Consider the following 22,830-nt stretch of genomic DNA (forward strand, 5'->3'; position numbering starts at 1 on the left):
ATTCTGAAGTCAGTCACCATTATTTCACAAAATCATATTAATATAGTAATTACCACAAAATGCATCTCTCAAGGGCAGTACCCTGTATCCTAGTAGCAAGTCTACAGCTGAGATACAGTAACAATTTTTTTTGAATTAATGATTAGTTTTTCACTCAGGTTTGGAAGACAAAGACATCACAACAAAATTTCTTTGGACATACTGCTTTATTAAATAAGATTATGAAATAAGATTATTTTTGCTATAAAACAATTCAACTTTCTTAAACATCAATACAAAGACATCTATTCTCTGAGTACTCACTTTCAACAAAATGTCCACAATTCGTTGTTGATATTCTACAGCTTGCTTGTCATTTTTAAAATCTTCAAAGGTCTAACAGGAAGAAATTTTTAAAAATAATTATTATTTGTAAAATTTGAAGGAAACAAGATATTAATTTCTTACTAATAGGCAGGTAAAATCCCAAATAAGATAACCATTCCGCATCAGGTTTTTCCTTCTATACCTTTAAATAGTAAGTTGTTTTTAGTAAGTTAGCCAGAGAGCTATAGCATTTAATACTGCATGGTATTCTAGGACTTTAAAACCAGATAACAAGTATAAAAATATAGTAACTATCATACAACCAAAGAGTGACTTCAGAAAGGAGGGCAAAGTTTACAGGCAATGAAAAAGAAGAAACACTAAGGGTAAGAGGCAAATTTATGAACAAGGGCTTGAGAAAATACATGTTACATGCTCAGCCATCATTCCATTTATGCTATTTAGAAATAATAACTGAAGTACAGTTTATTAACTTGCATGAAAAATAACTTTCATGATTTTCATTGAAACTAAAAAAAATGATGTTCAATGACAGATTTTTTTTTTAATTATGGTAAAACTGTCACAATGTTAAAATCCTCAAGCCAACATATAAGGACTAAGTATCCCATTTTCAAAACACTCCAAGTACAGCACTCTGATGTCCTTGCACAAGTAGAGCCAGATATATTTAGAACAAAACATATACCAAAGTAAATGACAGCATCGGATTCTGAAAATACCTAGTACCTATAAAATGCATATATGAAGGAATTAAAATTGTTTTCACTACCAAAAAAATTAAAACAAAAGTATTTATTGAATAATAAAAGTGATGAAAGACTTGAAGATCTTTCCTGTGGTTTTCACTTAGCACATGTGGGTCTTAGAAATACAGCAGTAATTTAGTGCTTATTTTCCTGAAACAATAAAATAGACCACATAGTGTCCCAAGAGATTTAAAAAAAGGAATTTTAAAGCCATGAACTTTCAAGACTACATTATGGTTACATTCAAACCAAAATACTGCTGTTCTTTAAGTAGGCCCTAAATTTCCCCAACTTCTGCAATAATACTTTGGATGAGTATGCCCTTCCTGCTCCTCTCTTGACACACACTAAGTGCTTTAAACAAATGATGCTCATCTGTCTACTTAATGACAGAAAAATAAAATCTTTTCTTTTTTTAAAGCTCTTTCTTCAACGAGACTGCTTTGCTGCCAGTTAGTTGAGAAAAGTTGAGATGAGTTACCAAGGAGACTGCAGGAACTCTCAGTCTGTAAACTCAAACAGAACATATTTTAACGTTTAAGTGGGTTAAATTTTACCCTGCCTGAAGACAGAAAGATGAACTACAAAGTCTCTCAGTTCTATCTTCAGGTTTATGAACACACTGATACACACTAATACAAACACATACCTCCACCCCCACCTCGGCCTGCCAAAATGAGATGTCACTCTGCAGGTACAAATAAAAGGTACTATCTGCTACAAGTGCTATTTAACTAAAAATCATGGAGAAATTAACATATTAAAAACAACAGCAGTGGCAGCTAGTAAGAAAAGAATTTCTTATCCATTTTCCTTTTGGCAGCATGTATTCACTGCTTTGAAACATATTGAGAGTTTACTTGTATAAACATAATTAAGTGGTGATATACTCTAGTATGAATATTATGATATATATAATGACATATTTTGGTTGTAGTTTACAGCTGCCACTAAAATGGCATGTCATTGTCATTATCACTCCATTGAAGATGCTTCCAATTATACAATGCTTGTTGGAGGAATAACATGTCCTAATGGAGAATGACAGTTTGTGAAGCACAAAGACCTACAAAGCCACCCAAAAGCACAGACATGACCACAAGTAAAGTAAGAGAAATCGAATGCATATATGAAGAGAACTAATAAAATTTAAATAAAAAAGTAAAAGAGATCAGAGAAAAGATGACAAATAGAGAAGATAAAGAAAATACAATATACAAATAATTGTAGTTTAAGATGAAACAAAATAATGAAGTAGAAAAAGCATTTAAATCTGTAATTCAAGAAGACTTTCTTGAAATAAAAGGACTTGAATCCACACATTGAACAGGCCTATAGCATACATGGTATGACCCAGAAAAGTCAATTCTGAGTGATATCTTAGAGTAAAACTATCAGTCTTTAAAGACAAACTAGACTGGGAGAAAACATTTGCTAAGCTTATGTAATCTGACAAAGAACTTGTATTTCAAATTGGTAAAGAACTTTCAAACCTAGCAAGAAAATACACAATTTTTAAAAATATGAACAGATATTTCACCAAAGAGAATATATACAGATGACAAACATGTCTTCTCTGCTAATATATTTTAATGAAAAGATGCTTACTGACATTAGGTAAAAGGAAAATATAATTAAAACCATAATGAGATACCACTACACACCTTTTAGAACGGTCAATTTAAAAAAATAAACTATAGCAAGTGTTGGTGAGATGAAGGAACAGACTGATACCTATACTACTAGCAGGAATGTAAAATGGTAGAACCACTTTAGAAAACAGCCTGTCAGTTTCTTACAAAGTAAAATAAAACACTTAACAAATGACCCAGCAATTCTAGTCTTTGGTATTTACTCAAGAAATTTATGTCCACACAAAGACCCATATGTAAATGTTCATAATAGTGGTGTTCAAAACAAGAACCAAGAACCATCTACTGGTGAACAGATCAACAAACTGTACACACATAAAATGGAAAATTACACAGCCTTAAAAAGGAACAACCTGGTTCAAGAGAATATGACAGCAGAGTAGAAGGATCCTAGACTCACCTAGTCCCATAAATACAACTAGATACCTATCAAATCATCCTACATACCTCAGAAATTGACCTGAAGATTGACTGAACAAACTCCACTAAAGGGAGAAAAGAGGCCACACTGAAGATGGTGGAAAGTGTGGAGACATGGTTTAGAAGAGAAACAGCAGCTCCTTGGGAGGGGAGGGAGCCGTAGTCTTGGAGAAGAATGAGAGAGAAAGGAGCAGACAGAGGAAAGCACAAGGAGAACGTTTCTCCAAAGCCATTAGCTTGGAAAACAAGAGGGGCTGAATTTCACGAATTCTTGCAATCAGCAGGGCTTAAAGCCTGGAATTTTATTTTTATTTTATTTTTATTTATTTATTCTAATATGAAATTTATTGTCAAATTGGTTTCCATACAACACCCAGTGCTCATCCCAAAAGGTGCCCTCCTCAATACACATCACCCACCCTCCCCAGACTCTTAAAGACTGAAAACAAACTGAAGGTTGATGGGGGTGGGAAGCCTGGAATTTTAAAGGTCACAGGCTTAGCTGTGATAGAGCTGGAGGGCACTGAGGGGCTCCTGGAGAGAAGGTAAGCAAGCAACTTGGGGGCAGACAGTGTGAAAGCAGCAATCTCAAGAGTGGGTGAGGCACATGGCGGTGGGTGAGGGGGTGGGGGGGGTGGGGGGGGAGGGGATGTACATTATTTGCTCTTCTCAGAACTCTTCCTGGAGAGGCAGCAGTCATGGACACACCACACCTCTTTGGGAAACAAAGGAGCTAGCTAGTGCTATTTTCTTCTCTTGCCCCTCAGCAGAAACACAGAGCCACCTGTGGGAAGCAGTGCAGTTCTGACACCAGGCTGCCTAACTTGCTTACAACAAGCCCCACCCCCTCTGTACTCTGGTGGAACTGCCCTTCTCAGTCACACCTGCATCAGTTCCAGCACAGTGGGCCCCCCCCTTAGAAAACCAACACAAACCCCCTGCCCATACCACATCTCCCAACCAGAAACTTTTGCAGGGCCTCAGTTCCAGTGGAGGTGGTGACAGGTCTCACTCCACAAGCAGATCAGAGCACACTCAGTTAAAACTCCCCACATGCAGGCCAGGACCAAACATTGTCTATGGCAGGCAAGGAGAGCTTCTGAGACCACTGGCCTGAAGGACAGAGCAACCAGAAAACAACAGCAGAGCAAACAAGCACACACTAGAGACATTCCCTGAAGCACTAGGTAGGTCCTGGGCACTACATGACCTTAAGGCCATTACTTTCAGGAGCAGGACACATAACTAGCATTTCTAACACACATAAGGCAGAGATTTAGACAAAATGCAAAGACAGAGAGATTTATCCTAAGTAAAAGAATACGATAAGGCCGCAGCCAGAGATTGAAGTGAAAGTGACATAAGTAACATAACTTACAGAGAATTTAAAGCAACAATCACAAGGATACTCACTGGGTTTGAGAAAAGAAGACATCAGTGAGACCCTTACCACAAAGATAAGAGTTAAAGAAGAATCAATCAGAAACAAAGAGGGCAACAAACAAGATTAGAAACATTCTTGATGCAATGAAAAGCAGGCTAGAAAAGCAGAAGAATCAATTAATGACCCAGAGAAAAAGTAAAAGAAAGTAATGAAGCTGAACAAGAGAGAAAGAATTATGTTAAGACCAGACATAGGGAACTCAGGGACTCTATCAAATATAACAACATTCATGTTACAGGAGCCCTAGAGGAAGAGAGAGAAAAGAGGTCAGAAAATTTATTTAAAGAAATAATAGCTGAAAACTTTGCTAATCCAGGGAAGGAAACAGACATCTAGACCCAGGAGGCACACACAACACCCATCAAAATCAACAAAATCAGGCCAACACCAAGACATATTGTAATTAAACTTTTAAAATATAGCAATGAAGAAAAGAATCTTAAAAGCAACAAAAGAAGTCATTACCTTACAAGGGAAAATCCATAAGGCTATCTGGAGATTTTTCAACAAAACTTGGCAAGCCAGAAGGCAGTGGTTTGATATATTCAAAGTGCTGAATGGGAAAAATCTGCAGCCAAAAATACTCTATCCAGCAAGGCTACCATTTGGAATAGAAGGAGAGATAAAAGCTTCACAGACAAACAAAAACTAAAGGAGTTCGTGACCACTACACCAGCCCTGCAAGAAATAGTAAAGAGGACTCTTTGAGCGGAAAGGAGAGGACAAAAGTGACAGTATAAAAGCACAAAACACAAAGCAGTAAAAATGAGTATTTCTGTAATATTCAGCCAAACAACTCACACAAGAAAAAGGATATAAAATATAACAACATATACCCAAAATGTGCACAAAAGGGAAGAGAATGGATACAAAGTTGAACAACCATCAACTTAATAAGAACTATTATTTGCAGAAGAGGTTATATACAAACCTAATAGTAACCATATATCAAAACCCACTAATAAACATGCAACAAACAAAGAGAAATCCAAATATATCACTAAAGAAAATCAGCAAAACTCAAGAGAAAGACAAGACAGGATCAGAGAAAATCTCCAAAAACAACCACAAAGTAAGTGATAAGATGGAAATAAATACATATCTATCAGGAATAACTTTGAATGTAAGGGGCTAAATACTTCAGTCAAAAGACATAGGGTGTCAGAATGGATAAGGAAACAAGACCCATCTACATGTTGCCTACAAGAGACTCGTTTTAGATAAAAAGACACCTTCAGACTGAAAGTGAGGAGATGGGAGAAATATTTATCATGCAAATGGATGCCAAAAGAAAGAGTAGCAATACTTAACACTGGACAAACTGGACTTTAAAACAAAGACTGTAACAAGAGACAAAGAAGGGCATTATATATAATAATAAAGGGAACAATCCAGCAAGAAGACGACATAACAATTGTAAATATTTATGCAGCAAACAAGTAGCACCCAAATATATCAAGCAATTAGTAACAAACAAAAAGGAACTACTTGATAATAATACAATTATAGTAGGGGACTTTACCACCCACTTAGATCAATGCACAGATCATCTAAACAGAAAAGCAACAAGGAAAGAATGGGTTTAAATGATATACTGGATTAGATAGACTTAAATATATATTCAGAACATTCCAGCCTAAAACAGCAGAATGCACATTGTTTTCAAGTGCACATGGAACATTCTCTAGAATAGGTCACATATTAGGTCACACAACAGGCCTCAACAAATGCAAAAAGATTAAAATCATACCATGCACCTTTTCTGACCACAACACTATAAAACTAGAAGTCAACCATAAGAAAACATTTGGAAAGACCACAAATACAGGAGGGTTAAACAACATGCTACTAAACAATGAATGTTCAACCAGGAAATCAAAGAAGAAATGAAAAAAATATATGGACACAAATGAAAATGAAAACACAATGGTCCAAAACCTTTGGGATACAGCAAAAGGAGTCCAAAACTTTATAGCAATTCAGGCCTACCTCAGGAAGCAAGAAATATCTCAAATAAACAACCTAGCCTTACAACTAAAGGAGCTAGGAAAAGAACAAACAAAATCCAAAAACAGTAAAAGGAAGGAAATAATAAAGATAAGACCAGAAATAAATGAAACAGAAACTAAAAAATGGAACAGGGGCTGAATGAAACCAGGGGCTGGTTTTTTGAAAAAATTAATAAAATTGATAAACTCCTAGGCAGTCTTCTCAAAAAGGACCCAAATAAATAAATCACAATGAGAGTAGAGAAATAACAACCAACACCACAGAAATACAAACAATTATGAGAGATTATGAAAAACTATATGCCAACAAATTGGACAACCTAGAAGAAATGGATAAATTCCCAGAAACATATAAACTACCAAAACTGAAATGGGAAGCAGTAAACTTGAACAGATGAATAACTAGCAAAGAAATTGAAACAGTAATCAAAAAACTCCCAAACAAGAAAAGTCCGGGACCAGATGGCTTCACAGGTAAGTTCTACCAAACACTTAAATAAGAGTTAATATCTATTCTTCTCAAACTATTACAAAAAAAAGAAAAAAGAGAAAAACTTCCAAATTTATTCTATGAGGCCAGCATTACCCTTATACCAAAACCAGATAAATACACCACTAAAAAAGATAACTAGAATAAATAAACTTAAAAAAAAAAAGACGGGGTGCCTGGGTGGCTTAGATGGTGTCCTCTGACTGTGGCTCAGGTCATGATCTCGTGGTTTATGAGTTCAAGCCCCACATTGGGCTTCACACTGACAGTACAGAGCCTGCATGAGAGTCTCTCTCCCTCTCTCTGGCCCTCCCCTATCTGCTTGCTCTCTCTCTCTCTTTCAAAATAATAAATTAACTTAAAAAACATAAAGAGAGGGGCGCCTGGGTGGCTCAGTCGGTTAAGCGTCCGACTTCGGCTCAGGTCATGATCTCACGGTCCGTGAGTTCGAGCCCCCCGTCGGGATCTGTGCTGACAGCTCAGAGCCTGGAGCCTGCTTCAGATTCCGTGCCTCCCTCTCCCTCTGCCCCTCCCCTGCTCACGCTCTGTCTCTCTCTGTCTCAAAAATAAATAAACGTTAAAAAAATAAAAAATAGGGGCGCCTGGGTGGCTCAGTCGGTTAAGCGTCCGACTTCAACTCAGGTCACGATCTCGCTGTCCGTGAGTTCGAGCCCCGCGTTGGGCTCTGGGCTGATGGCTCAGAGCCTGGAGCCTGTTTCCGATTCTGTGTCTCCCTCTCTCTCTGCCCCTCCCCCGTTCATGCTCTGTCTCTCTCTGTCTCAAAAATAAATAAACGTTAAAAAAAAAAAAATTAAAAAAAAAATAAATAAAATAAAAAATAAAAAAAAAAATAAAGAGAACTAGAGGCCAATATTCCTCAGGAACACAGATGCAAAAATTCTCAATGAAATATTAACAAACCAAATCCAACAATATATTAAAAAAAAAAAAAAAAAGCATTCACCATAGTGAAGTGGGATTTATTCCTGGGTTGCAAGGGTAGTTCAATATTCCCAATCAACGTGATACATCACATTAACAAAAGAAAGGATAAGAACCATATGATCCTTTCAATAGATGAAGAAAAAACATTTGACAAAGTATACCATTTTTCATGATAAAACCCTCAACAAAGTAGGTTTAGAGGGAACACACCTCAACGTAACACAGGCCATATATGAAAAACCCATAGCTAAAATCCTCCTAAATGGGGACAAACTAAGAGCTTTTCCTCTAGTGTAAGGAACAAGATAGGGATGTCCACTCTCACCACTTTTATTCAACATAGTAATGGAAATCCTAGCCACAGCAATCAAACAAAAAGAAATAAAAGGCATTGAAATCATCGAAGAAGTAAAACTTTCACTATATGCAGATGACATGATGCTATATATAGAAAACCTTAAAGATTCAACCAAAAAACTGCTAGAACTGATAAACAAGTTCAGTAAAGTTGCAGGATATAAATCAACATACAGAAATCTAGTGCATTTCTATATACCAATAACGAAGCAGCAAAAAGAGAAATCAAGGAATCAACCCCACTTACAACTGCACCAAAAACAATAAGATAGCTAGGAATAAATCTAAACAAAGAGGTGAAAGAGCTGTACTCTAAAAACTATAAAGCACTGATGAAAAAAAATGGAAGATGACACAAAGAAATGTAAAGACATTCCAAGGGCACCTGGGTGGCTGAGTCTGTTAAGTGTCCAAATTCACATCAGGTCATGATCTCACAGTTCCTGAGTTCTGGCCCTGCATAGGGCTCCATGCTGACAGTGCTGAGTCTGCTTAGGATTCTCTCTCTCCCTCACCCTCTGCCCCTCCCCTGCTCGTGCTTTCTCTTTGTCAAAATAAATAAACTTTAAAAAAAACAAAAAGAAAGAAAGACATTCCATGTCATGCACTAGAAGAACAAATACTGTAAAATATCTACACTACCCAAAGCAATCTATAGATTTAATGTAATCCTTATCAAAATACCAACAGCATTTTTCACAGAGCTACAACAAATGATCCTAAAATTTGTATGGAACCACAAAAGATTCCAAATAGTTAAAGCACTTTTTTTTTTTTTGATGTTTATTTATTTTTGAGAGACAGAGTGACAGAGCAGAAGGGGACATAGAATCTAAAGTAGGCTCCAGGCTCTGAGCTGTCAGCACAGAGCTCAACATGGGGCTCGAACTCATGAGCCACGAGATCATGACCTGAGCTGAAGTCGGCCCCTTAACCAACTAAGTCACCCAGGCACCCCCAAAGCAATCTTGACAAAAGAAAAGCAAAGTTGGGAGCATCACAATTCTGGATTTCAAGTTTTATTACAAAGCTGTAATAATCAAAGCAGTATGGTACTGGCACAAAAACAGAAACAAAGATCCATACAACAGAATAGAAAACCCAGAAATGAACTCACAATTATATGGTCAATTAATCTTTGACAAAGCAGGCAAGAATATGCAATGGGAAAAAGTATCTTCAACAAATGCTGCTGGGAAAAATGAACAGCTACATGCGAAAGAATGAAACTGGACTATTTTCTTACATCAAACACAAAAATAAATTCAAAATGGATTAGGAACCTAAATGTGAGAACTGAAACCCTAAAAATCTTAGAGAAGAACATAGGCAGTGACATAAGCCATAGCAACTTATTTCAAGATATATTTCCTGAGGCAAGCAAAAATAAACTACTAGAACTATATTAAAATAAAAACAGCAAAGGAAGCAATCAACAAAACTAAAAAGGTAACCTATGGAATGGGAGAAGATATTTACAAATGACATATTTGATAAAGGGTTATTATCCAAAATATATAAAGAACTTATAAGACTCAACAGCTTAAAAATGAGTAATTCAATTAAAAAATGGACAGAAGACTTGAACATTCTTCCAAAAGATGGCATACAGATGGCCAACAGACACATGGAAAAGATGATCAACATCACTGATTATCAGGGAAATGCAAATCAAAACTACAATGAGATTTCACTTCACACCTGTCACAATGGCTAAAATCAACAATACAGAAACAACAGGCGTTGGTGATGATATGAAGAAAGAGGAAACTTCTTCTTGCACTGTTGGTAGGAATGAAAGCTGATGTAGCCACTGTGGAAAACAATATAGAGGTTCCTCAAAAAGTTAAAAATAGAACTACCCCATGATTCATCAGTCATACTACTGGGTATTTACCCAAGGAATACAAAAATAAATTGAAGAGATACATGAACTCTGATGTTTATAACCACATTATCTATAATAGCCAAATTATGGAAAAAGCTCAAGTGTCCACTGATTGACGAATGGATAAAGAAGATATGGTGGGGGTGCCTGGGTAGCTAGTCAATTAAGCATCTGGCTTTGGCTCACGTCATGATCTCAAGGTTTATGGGTTCGGGCCTTGCATCGGGCTCTGTGTTGACAGTTGAGAACCTAAAGACTGCTTTGGATTCTGTCTCCCTTTCTCTCTCTGCCCCTCTCCACTTATACCTCCTCCTCTCTCCATCTCTCAAAAATTAATAAACTTTAAAAAAATTAGAGAAAAAAGAAGATACGGCACACGCGCGCACGCGCGCACACACACACACACAATGGAATATTACTCAGCCATAAAAAAGAATGAAATCTTGCCATTTGCAATGGCACAGATGGAGTTAGTACTATGGTAAGTGAACTAAGTCGGTCAGAGAAACACAAATACCATATGATTTCACTCATATGTGGAATTTAAGAAACAAAACAAATGAGCAAAGGGGAAAACAAAAGAGAGAGGCAAACCAAGAAAGAGACTCTTAACTACAGAGAACAAACTGATGGTTACCAGAGGGGAGGTGGGGGGGATGGGTTAAATAGGTAATGGGGATTAAGGAGTACACATCTGATGAGCACTGAATATTGTATGGAAATGTTAAATCATGATACTGTACAACTGAAACTAATATTATATTGTATGTTAACTAACTGGAATTTAAATAAAAACATTAAAAAAAGGCCCAATCTATTAATACAAGCAACAGCACTGATAAATCTCAAAAGCATTATTTTAAGTGAAAGAAGCCCGAAAAAACTACAAAGCATATGATACTATTTATATGACATCCTGGCAAGGGCAGAATTTCAGTATTAGAAAGCAAATTGGCAATTGCCAGGGGCTGGCATTTAGGATGTGATGGAAATGTTCCATATTAGTTGTAAGAGTGGTCACAAGACCGTATGCATTTGTAAAACTCTTCTCTTGAAGATATATATTATACCTTTATATATATAATTATATATAATTATATTATACCTCAAGGAAGCTAAATTTAAAAACCTTACTTTAAAAAATATTCCAAAGTGAAAAAAAAGTGGTAAAATGGGATTTAAAAATCTGTCACATAAATTACAAGCCCCTGAAAATGTTTTTTATTAAGATATATTAACTGAATTAGGAAAGTTGGATGATGAATCAATCGTGGCAAAATAGGTAGTGAGTCCAGGATTTCAGATCCTAGGTCTTGTCAATTTCTCCAGCTCTGGTACTTGGGCATGCAGCCAACACATGATACAAGCATGTAAGAAAACCTCCACATGCCTTTCAAGCATTTCAAATTCATTAAGTCCAAAAGAGAATTAATATCTATGTTTCCCCATCGCTCACCACAACCTCGTCCTACCCCTCATCTTCTGAGAAACCAGTTTCTCTTCTGATTCCCTAGTGAATAAATAAACCACCATATATCCAATTAACCAAGTCAGAAATCTAGGAATCTTTGACACTTCCCATTTGTCTTATCCTTCACACCCAGTGGCACAATAAGCCCTATGTTTTAGGCCAATTTGCTTCCTAAAATATCTTTCAAATCCCTTCACATCTTATTATCCCTGGTATCACAGCCTTAATTCAAGCCACCTCTATACTATACTTAGATTACTACAAAAATTTGCTAACAGATCTTCTTGCCTCCAAAGTTGTCTTTTTACAACCCATTTTCATACAACAGTTAGGGGGAGTTTTTCTAAACTACAAATCATGATATTCCTCTACTTAAAAGGTTTCGGTGGCTACCTACTACTCTAGTGTAGAAGTCTAAACTTCTCACCATGGATTAAAAAACTCAGTCTCTTCCTACCTTTTTGATTTGTTTCTCACTATAGGCTTCCTTACACTTCAAGATGTGGTCATACAGATTTTTTTTTTTTTTCCAATTCCTTAGTATACATTGTTCTGTCTTGTTTCCAGGCCTTTTTATATATTCTGTCCTTCTACCTAGAATACTTTTCCCTAATCCTAACCTAATTTCTACCCATCCTTTGAGACTCAACATGAACATCATTTCATACAAGAAACCTTCCTTAACCTTCCATTAGATTCCTCTCTTAGGTGTGTGTATGGCATCCTGCACTTCACCAATGGCACACACTACACTTTGCTATAATTACTTATCTAAAAGTCTAGAAGCTCTCCTCCACAAAGGCAGGCTTTATATCTTGTCAGCCAAGGGTACACTCCCAGTTAGTACAGTACATGTGACATACTAGGTGCTCATATTTGCTATGCAAATGAGATTGTACTGCAACCTTACTATCAATCAATCCTCAATTCAGATATCAGCACAATTCCAAATGCTACCAGAGCCCTTAAAAAAAAAAAAAAGGAAAATTAGTTAAAATTCTTTGTTGCTCTCTACTACTTTTTCTGTACCCCCTGCCTCATCACTTTGTTTCTTTTTTCCTACATGCCAGAGACCAAGTATTCTTATGTTCTCTAAGGTTGTTGAAGGTTTCTTTGTTGTTGTTCTTTTTTAATTTTTTTTAATGTTTATTTATTCTCGAGACAGAGAGAGACACAGCATGAGCAAGGAAGGGGCAGAGAGAGAGGGAGACACAGAATGTGAAGCAGGCTCCAGGCTCTGAGCTGTCAGCACAGAGCCCGACGTGGGGCTCGGACCCACGAACTGTGAGATCATGACCTGAGCCGAAGTCGGACGCTCAACGACTGAGCCACCCAGGCGCCCCAAGGTTTCTTAAACCAATCAGATCTGACTTCCAGTTCTAAGTTTCTTTTCCCTTCTTCCTATGCAATTAAAATTACTACTTCTGAAGCCAAATATTCAAATAAACTAATTAAAAGAATAATATAACTGGGAATCTTAACTTTCTCATAGGCTTTCTTCTTATTTAACAGTTTATTACGTTATTCAATTCATAAATGTACTGTATGCTCATTAGAGAAATTTGCCCCATCTCACAATCACTAATAATATTTAAGTCTTATTTCCTTCTGGTCTTTTTTCTCTAAATATTGTGCACATGCAACATTTGTGTGTTTTATACATTGGTGGGTCTATTGTTTCACTACCCACTGTAATATAAGCACTATCCATACCATCAAAAGCTTTTTAAAAAACAACTACAATACTATTTAATTGGAATGATATATTATGTGTTATATAATTATTCCCCTGGGGGCATTTTCATAGACAACCTGGCTCACCCAAATCCATCTTTAATTTAACATGTATAAGGATTTTTTTTCAGCACGAAGCTCCCAGATTCCTTTTAAATTCCAGTTATTTCCACTATCATCACCACTACATGTCCTTCAACCTTCTTCCATATTCAGTATATGAAATAATATAATTTATGAAACCAAAAATGTACCACACATCTAATTCTGCTTTAGCTTTTTGATAAGGATGTGTTAGAAAGAGACAGAGAGACACAGGGGAGTGGGGGGAGAAGCAGGGACAAAAGGACGAGGGGGAAAGGAAGGGAGATAAAGAATTATAAAATATGGGTGGCACAACAAAATTAAACATTTTGAAATGTTTACTGCTCGCTGTCGGGGTATCAAAACTGTATCTGCATACACATCTTTCTTTCCATTAAAAAAAATTTATTACCCTGGTTCCTCTAAAAACATCTTAAAATCATATTATCTCTTACCAGTGCCAATACATTTAGAAATTCTCTTGTGTCAAAATGTAGCAAAGTCCGAACATAGGGGTAGATTTCTTCCTCAGGGGAGGCTTCTGCTGAATGCAGGCGAATCAGAAATTCAAAAACCTTCAAGTTTAAAAAAAAAAAAAGTTGACGATCTTCTCTCCTTACAAAGTATCTTGCTGAAGCAACAACTGCCAGTTGGACAAAATAAAGGCAGGTGGAATTTAGTTTAAATTGCCACCATGTTGTAACTTCTCTAACCTGATTCCGCTATCATTACTGGCTGTAGTGATGGTGGGTAGGTTCTCTCCTACCATAGCAGATAGCTCCTGACTCACGTGTAACCTTCAATTACAGTTCATCTATAGTACATATTAACAAGAGGTGTGGATCATAAAACAAGAGGTGTGGATCATAATATAGTACATATTAACAAGAGGTGTAGAAATAGCACCAACCTGGTTTTTAACCAAGGGAACAAGATCTTCAGGGATGTCACCAAGGGGATAGGCTCGGCCTGCTAGACAACAGCTAGAAGAAAAGGAGAACAGACTTGGTGACTTGTAATGGGCTAACTTCCAGGTAACACATTGTTTCTCAAACCCAAGATACTCATTTGGTGTTTAAGCACACTCAGCTTTTGTCACATCAAGTTCAAACTTGATCAAGATGAGAGCCAGTTCAGAAAATGGGAGCAACAGTGATGGTGGTGAAATAAACACATCCCGTGACAGAGTAAGCACTTTCATTTCTTCTTATTTTTCCTAAAAGAAACCTACGCCACGCTAAGTGGACAGGAAGGAATGAGAACAGACTATCTGAAAGTCTCATACTCAGCACCAGAAAAACACCTAATGGCACCATTACGCTATGTTTTACCAGTGAAAAGCCTAATGTTCTCACAAACTTCAGAACAGTGATTAAAGACAGGGAACAAGCTAGTCTAACAAAGGTCTGGAAAATGTCTGCAACAGAACAAGTCTTCAGGGAGAGGAGAAACTGATGAGAAATTAACTATACAGTTCTACCTCCAAATCAGACCTTCCTTATGGCTAATGCTTTATGGTTTATGCCTTGCGGGTTCAACTATAAAGATGTCTTCTGAATATGTCCTCATTCTGGGGGGAAAGGCACAAATTTTAAACTTCTTTGAACTAGCCATCAATTTTGAATGTTGGATTAGAGACAGCATATTCTAAGAAATTTAAAGTACAGACAATAAAGTACTGGGGAGATGCTGCATATGTTCTTCTAAAGAATCGATGTAACAAGTGTGAAACAGGTCTCAAAGTTAACTCTGGCACTAGATAGGAGCTAAAATGATGCTTTGGCAGGTTCTGCCACCTTCCGCCCTGCCAGCCTGACAGCCAGCTATCTGTCCAAAAGTTCTATTGGGACATAATTCTGAGCCTCCATAGTTTGTGGAAAGAATTCTGTTTGAGGAGTAAGGAGAGGAGATAAACATTTCACAGCTTAACCTCTGTCACTAACTTTTTCATGACCTAAACACATCTCTTGCCCTTTTATAAAAAAGAGAGAGAACACATATTCCACAGAGTTTCCAGTGCTAAAAATAAAATACTCTACCACCAGGCTTTCTCAACCTCAGCCTTATTGATACTTTGACAGAGATAATTCTTCGTTGTATGGACTACCTTATGCACTCGGCAACATCGCTGGCCACCACCCATTAGATGCCAGCAGCATATCTCTCCCAGCCCCAAATGTGACAAGCAAAAATGTCTCTAGACATTACCAAAGATCGGGGCGGGGGGGGGGGGGGGAGCAGGGAGGGTGTACCAATGGGGGACAAAATCACCCATGGTTGAAAACCACTACTGTACAAGCAATGAAACATGAAAAGCACTATACACATAGGACATGACAGTACCTCTAAGAATACGGGGCGGGGGGGGGGGGGGGGGATTATAGAAAAAGTACACGTAGATAAATTAAAAAAAAATCTCTTACCTAATATATACAAGCAGCTTGTTGCCCATAACAACTTGCTCATCTAAAACAGAAAAAGTATCTTCAGCAATTCTCTCAAAACCTTTTCAGAAATAAAATCTTTATGTGGAAACAAAAAATAAAACTTGGCATTTGAGTTAAGTATCTTCCTAAAGAATACATAGAGAAAAAACCACCTTAATTCTTGTTTTTAGAATTTCCATTAGATTCTTTTCACAGACAAAAAAAACCAATGAGTCAATGAAGCATACAGAAGAAGGAATACATCTGAGGGTAGAGAACCATATATTGTTGGCTTAACCAATAGTTTGAGACCAGGGTAAAGTGTAGAGCAGGCAGTTAGTTGATGAGTTAAAGGTCATGACCAATTAAGTAATATTAAGGACTAATAATGTCTTCTCATCTGTAATATGGACTCTTACCACCCACTGTGCTCTAGGGTTGTGAAGGCCACTGTTCACAAATGTTTAAAATAAGAGACTTAGATTAAATGATCTTTAGGACCCTTTTTATTCTAAGTTACATCTAAAAAGTAAGATTCTGTCACATGATAATATAAGTCTATCTCTTGGTTAAAAGAAATCAGAAATATAATTATATCAGGTGTAGGCAAAGGGGTCAAGGGCAACAAGACAATAAAGTAAGAGCCTCAAGAGTGGGTGAAGTGACCAGTAATTCTTGGTGTGCAGATTATAGGAATTTGCGATTGGTTATAATAAGCTGAAATTTCTACTTTTGGTATATGAATAGTGAGCATAATGTAAGCAAGTGTACATCTCTTAATCAGTAATCCTTTCTAAATACAATAATGCCTTGCATTGTGAGTAACTTGTTCTGTGAGTGTTCCATGAGACAAGCAAACATTTCTAATAAATTTTAACTTGATAAACGAGTGATGTCTTGCAATATGAGTAGTACAAGATGCTGAATGTCACATGATCACAACTGACCCAGTGGTTCTTCTCTCTTTCACTTGCAGGATTGTGGGTGATCATCTACCATTGCTCAGATGCTCGGTCTCAGGCCACGGTGTTTGGCAGTAATCTGTGATTTTTCAGAACGGTGGAAGGTGCCCACAACTGGCACTAGTGTATTTTTTGTCACTTCAAAGCACCTATGGACAGTTCCTTGTTTTTCCATACAATAGCTTAGCAATGCTTTGCTTTATTCTAGATTAGGCTGCCTCCAGATATAGACCCTTTCCTCTGCTGCCAGCTACATTAAATATAGTATATGCCAAGAGTTTATTAATACTGTACTGTAGCCAACATCCATGCGAGCATATACAATGGCCTGCATGCAGAAAAAGGCTGAAAAGAAAGGCAGTAAGAAGGAGATGATTACAATGGAAGTTAAGAAGGAAATCATCGAGCAAGTATGAATGAGGTATGCAAGTGGCCGATATTGCAAGATTTTATAAGAAGTCTGTGTCTGCATCTCACCTGCAGAGAAGGAGGAGAAAAAGGCAGAGAAATCCCTCACTTCAAATGAGATTAGGGAGATGTATAAAATGTGGGAGAAGTGCAAAATTTTGTAGAAAAGCACTACCCAAATAAGGCTGTAGCAGTGAGAGCAATGAATCTATTTAACAACAATGCAATGTCACATTTCCACAAAATTCTCAAAAGGAGGCAAAAGAAAGCGTCACTGGATAGGCTCCTTGTTAAAGTTGCACAAAACAAAAAAGATTCCATTGAGGCAATAAACAGCAGTGATTCCATCAGTGATAGTGAAAGTCGTCCTGCACAATAACCCTCCTCTCTCATCTCCCTCACAGCAGCCATGAAGGTTTTCAAAGGTAAGTGCAGTTTAAATTATTTTCCTTTCTATATTGTATTTTCTTTATTATTTTGTATTATATTACAGTATTATAATCATTTTTATATGAGTATTTTTGGGTTGTGGTACGAATCATCTGAGTTTCCACTATTTCTTCTGAGGAAATTCACTTTGGTATATAAGTATGTTTCCAGAACAAATTATGCTCGCAAACCAAGGTTTTACTGTACTCCAGATCTGTGTTGTCATAAGTGCAAATAAACTTGAATTGCTTGAAATTATGAGTAACTATAATATGCTTCAATCCCAATTTTTTTAATTAATAAATTTCATTTTTTAGAGACGTTTCACTAGGTTCACAGCAAAAATGAGAGAAAGGTATAGATATTCCCCATATATCCCCTATCCCCACACCATACAATCTCCCCCACTATCAACATCTGCTCCAGAGTAATATATTTCTTATAATCAATGAATCTACAGTGACACATCATCACATGAAGTCCATAGTTTACTTTAGGGTTCACTCTTAATGTTGTGTACACTATGTTTGGGTTTTGGCAAATTTATGCTGACATATGAACACCATTACACTATTGTCAGTTGTACAGAATAGTTTCACTTTTGTAAATCCTCTGTGCTCAGCCTATTCATCTCTCCCTTTTCATCAACCCCTATCTCACAGTTTGTGAGTTCAAACACCATGTCGGGCTCTGAGCCAACAGCACGGAGCCTGCTTGGTATTTTTCTCTCCCTCTCTCTCTGCCCCTCTGAGGCTTGCTATCTCTTTCAAATAAATAAATAAAAAAATAGATAGATAGATAGATAGATAGATAAATAAATAATAAAAAAAAGGGGGACATCACACTAATGAATGAATGGGTTAACCAGGGAATTGAAGAAGAAATTAAAAAATACATGGAGGCAAATGAAAATGAAAACAAAACAGTCCAAAACTTTTGGGATGCAGCAAAGACAGTCCTAAGAGGGAAGTATACTGCAATTCAGACCTATCTCAAGAAGCAAGAAAGGACCCAAATATACAACCTAACCTTACACCTAAGGGAGCTAGAAAAGGAACAGCAAATAGAGTCCTAAAACCAGCAGAAGAAGGGAAATAATAAAGAGCAGAACAGAAATAAATGATAAAAAAAAAAACCCATAGATCAATGAAACTAAGAGCTAGTTCTTTGAAAGAATTAACAAAATTGATAAACCCCTAGTCAGACTTATCAGAAAGAAAAAAGACCCAAATATATAAAATCACAAATGAAAAAGGAGTGATCACAACCAACACCACAGAAACACAAACAATTATAAAAGAATACTATGAAAAAAATTATATGCCAATGAACTGGGCAATCTGGAAGAAATGGACAAATTCCCAGAAACTCACATACCACAAAAACTGAAAGAGGAAGAAATAGAAAATTTGAACAGACCCATAACAGCAAACAAATTGTATGAATAATCAAAAATCTTCCAGGGCACCTGGGTGGCTCAGTTGGTTGAGCGTCCAACTTTGGCTCAGGTTATGATCTCATGGTTTGTGAGTTCGAGCCCTGCGTCAGGCTCTGTGCTGCCAGCTCAGGGCCTGGAGCCTGCTTCAAATTCTGTGTCTCCTTCTCTCTTTGCTCCTCCCCTGCTCGCACTCTGTGAGTGAATAAAGATTTAAAAAGAAAAAAAAAATCTCCCAATAAACAAGAGTCCTGGGCCAGATGCCTTCCCAGGGGAATTCTACCAGACATTTAAAGAAGAGTTAATACCTATTCTTCTCAATCTGTTCCCAAAAAATGGAAATGGAAGGAAAACTTCCAAACTCATTCTATGAAGCCAGCATTACCTTGATTCTAAAACCAAAGACCCCACTAAAAAGGACAACCACAAGGCCAATATCCCTGATGAACATGAATGCAAAAATTCTCAATAAAATACTAGCAAATTGAACTCAACAGTACATTAGAAGAACTACTCACCATGATCAAGTGGGATTTATTCCTGGGCTGTGGGGCTGGTTCAATATTTGCAAATCAACGTGATACACCACATTAATAAAAGAAAGGATAAGAACCATATGATCTTGTCAATAGATGCAGAAAAGCATTTGACAAAATACAGCATCCTTTCTTGATAAAAACCCTCAACAAAGTAAGAAGAGATGGAATATACCTCACATCACAAAAGCCATATACCAAATACCCACGGCTAGTATCTTCCTCAATGGGGAAAAACTGAGAGCTTTCCGCCTGAGATCAGGAACGTGACAGGGATGTCCACTCTCACTTCTGTTGTTTAACATAGTATTGGAAGTCTTAGCCTCAGCACTCAGACAACACAAAGGAATAAAGGCATCCAAATCAGCAAGGAGGAAGTCAAACTTTCACTCTTCGCAGGTGACATGATACTCTACATGAAAAACCCAAAAGATTCCACCAAAAAACTTCTAGAACTGATCCATGAATTCAACAAAATTACAGGATATAAAATCAATGCACAGAAATCAGTTGCATTCCTATACACCAATAATGAAGCAACAGAAAGAGAAATCAAGGAATCGATCCCATTTGCAAGTGCACCAAAAACAATAAGATACTTAGCAATAAACCTACTAAAGAGGTAAAAGATCTATACTCTGAAAACTATAGAACACTTCTGAAAGAAATTGAAGAGGACACAAAGAAATGGAAAAGCATTCCATGCTTATGGATTGGAAGAACAAACATTGTTAAAAGCCGATACTACCCAAAGTAATCTATAAATGTAATGTAATCCCTATCAAAACACCACCAGCATTTTTTGCAGAGCTAGAATGAACAATCATTGAGTTTGTACGGAATCACAAAAGACCCCAAATAGCCAAAGCAATCCAGAAAAAGAAAAAACTGGAGGTACCACAATTCCAGATTTCAAGCTGTATTACAAAGCTGTAGTCATCAAGACAGTATAGTACTGGCACAAAAACAGACACATAGATCACAGGAAAAGAATAGAGAACCCAGAAATGGATGCACAACTGTATGGTCAACAAAACCTTGACAAAGCAGGAAAGAATATCCAATGTAAAAAAGACAGTCTCTTCAACAAATGGTGCTGGGAAAACTGGATGGTGACATGCAGAAGAATGAAACTGGACCACTCTCTTACACCATACACAAAAATAAATTCAAAATGGATGAAAGATCTAAATATGAGACAGGAAACCATCAAAAACCTAGAGGAGAAAATAGACAGCAACCTCTCTGACCTCAGCCAGAGCAATTTACTAGACACATCACCGAAGGCAAGAGAAACAAAAGTAAACATGAACCACTGGAACCTCATCAAGATAAAAAGCTTCTGCACTGCAAGGCAGCTTATGGAATGGGAGAAGATATCTGCAAATGATGTATCTGATAAAGGGTTAGCATCCAAAATATATACAGAACTTAGCAAACTCAACACCCAAAAAACAAATAACCCAGTGAAGAAATGGGCAAAAGACATGAACATACACTTTTCCGAAGAAGACATCCAGATGACCAACCAACACATGAAAAGATAAGATACCACCTCACACCTGCCAGAATGGCTAAAATTAATAACACAAGAAACAACAGGTGTTGGTAAGGATATGGACAAAGCAGAACCCTCTTGCACTGCTGATGGGAATGCAAACTGGTGCAGCCACTCTGGAGAAGAGTATGGAGGTTCCTGAAAAAACTAAAAATAGAACTACCCTACGGTTCAGCAATTGCCCTACTAGGTATTCACCCAAAGGATAAAAAAAATACAGATTCACAGGGGACAAGCACCCCGATTTTTATAGCAGCATTATCAACAATAGTCAAACTATGGAAAAGAGCCCCAGAGTCCATCAACTGATGAATGGATAAAGATGATGTGGGGTGTGTGTGTGTATGCATGCATGTGTGATGGAATATTATTCAGCCATCAAAAAGAATGAAAACTATGGAAAAGAGCCCCAAGTCCATCAACTGATGAATGGATAAAGATGATGTGGGGTGTGTGTGTGTGTGCATGTATTCATGCGTGTGTGATGGAATATTATTCAGCCATCAAAAAGAATGAAATCTTGCCATTTGCAATGACGTGGATGGAACCAGAATGTATTATGCTAAGTGAAATAAGTCAATAAGAGAAACAAATATGATTTCACTCACATCTGGAATTTAAGAAACAAAAACAGATGAACATATGGGAAGAGGGGGGAACAACATATGGGGGAGGGGAAACAAAATGAGACAAGCCACAAGAGACTCTTAATGATAGAGAACAAACAGGGTTTATGGAGGGAGGTGGGTGGAAGATGGGCTAGATGGGTCATGGGTATTGAGGAGGGCACCTGTGATGAGCACTGGGTATTGTATATAAGTGATGATTCACTGAATTCTACTCCTCAAACCAATATTGTACTGTATGTTAACTAAAATTTAACTTAAAAATAAAATAAAATGTTTCTTATACACAGCTTTTAGTTGAGTCTTATTTTTTGATCCATTCTAATAATCCCTTTCTTTTAATTGGTGTATTTAGACTATCGACATTTTAAATGATTATTGGATCAATGCCTACCATATTTTACCGTTTTCTATTTCTTGTCCTTACTCTTTATTCCTGTTTTGTCTTCAACACTTTTTCTGCCTTTTGAAGTTTTAACTGAGCATTTTATATAATTCTGTTTTTTCATTTTCCTAGTATATCAATTATACATCCTTTTTTAAGTTGTTGCTTTCAAGTTTGCAACATAAATCTACTAATGATTTACAATCCAAATCTACTTCCACGTAACACTATACCGCTTCACAGGTACTAGAAGTATCTTACACTAACAAAATACTCTTAATTCTTCTCTCCTGTTCCTGTGTCCTTGCTCCCATTCATTTATACATAAACATAAAACACACAAGCATCCGTACACACATAATCAAATACATTGTTATTATTATCTTGAACTATTACCTGACAGGTCAATTAAGAATAAGAAAAACAGAGTTCTTCTTGAGCCAAGCTGTTTGAATCTTGTTGCTTGGTGGTGTGGTCTATATATGCTGTGTTTGG

The 22,830-nt window shown here is 37.0% G+C and overlaps 1 protein-coding gene across 8 annotated transcripts in view; it reads right to left on the bottom strand.

The window, feature by feature from the left end:
- The window catches only part of VPS8 (VPS8 subunit of CORVET complex), a 250,022-nt gene that overhangs the window by 131,493 nt on the left and 95,699 nt on the right, over positions 1-22,830 (bottom strand). For all 8 annotated transcript variants that reach the window (XM_007083608.2, XM_042956666.1, XM_042956660.1 and 5 more), the window contains 4 exons: positions 15,994-16,036; positions 14,481-14,553; positions 14,026-14,145; positions 304-375 (listed from right to left, as the gene is read on the bottom strand). In XM_007083608.2, the coding sequence (XP_007083670.1) occupies positions 304-375; positions 14,026-14,145; positions 14,481-14,553; positions 15,994-16,036 (308 nt within the window). The remainder of the gene's footprint in view (positions 1-303; positions 376-14,025; positions 14,146-14,480; positions 14,554-15,993; positions 16,037-22,830) is intronic.

The sequence above is a fragment of the Panthera tigris genome, chromosome C2, assembly GCF_018350195.1.
Source record: "Panthera tigris isolate Pti1 chromosome C2, P.tigris_Pti1_mat1.1, whole genome shotgun sequence".
NCBI lineage: Eukaryota > Metazoa > Chordata > Mammalia > Carnivora > Felidae > Panthera > Panthera tigris.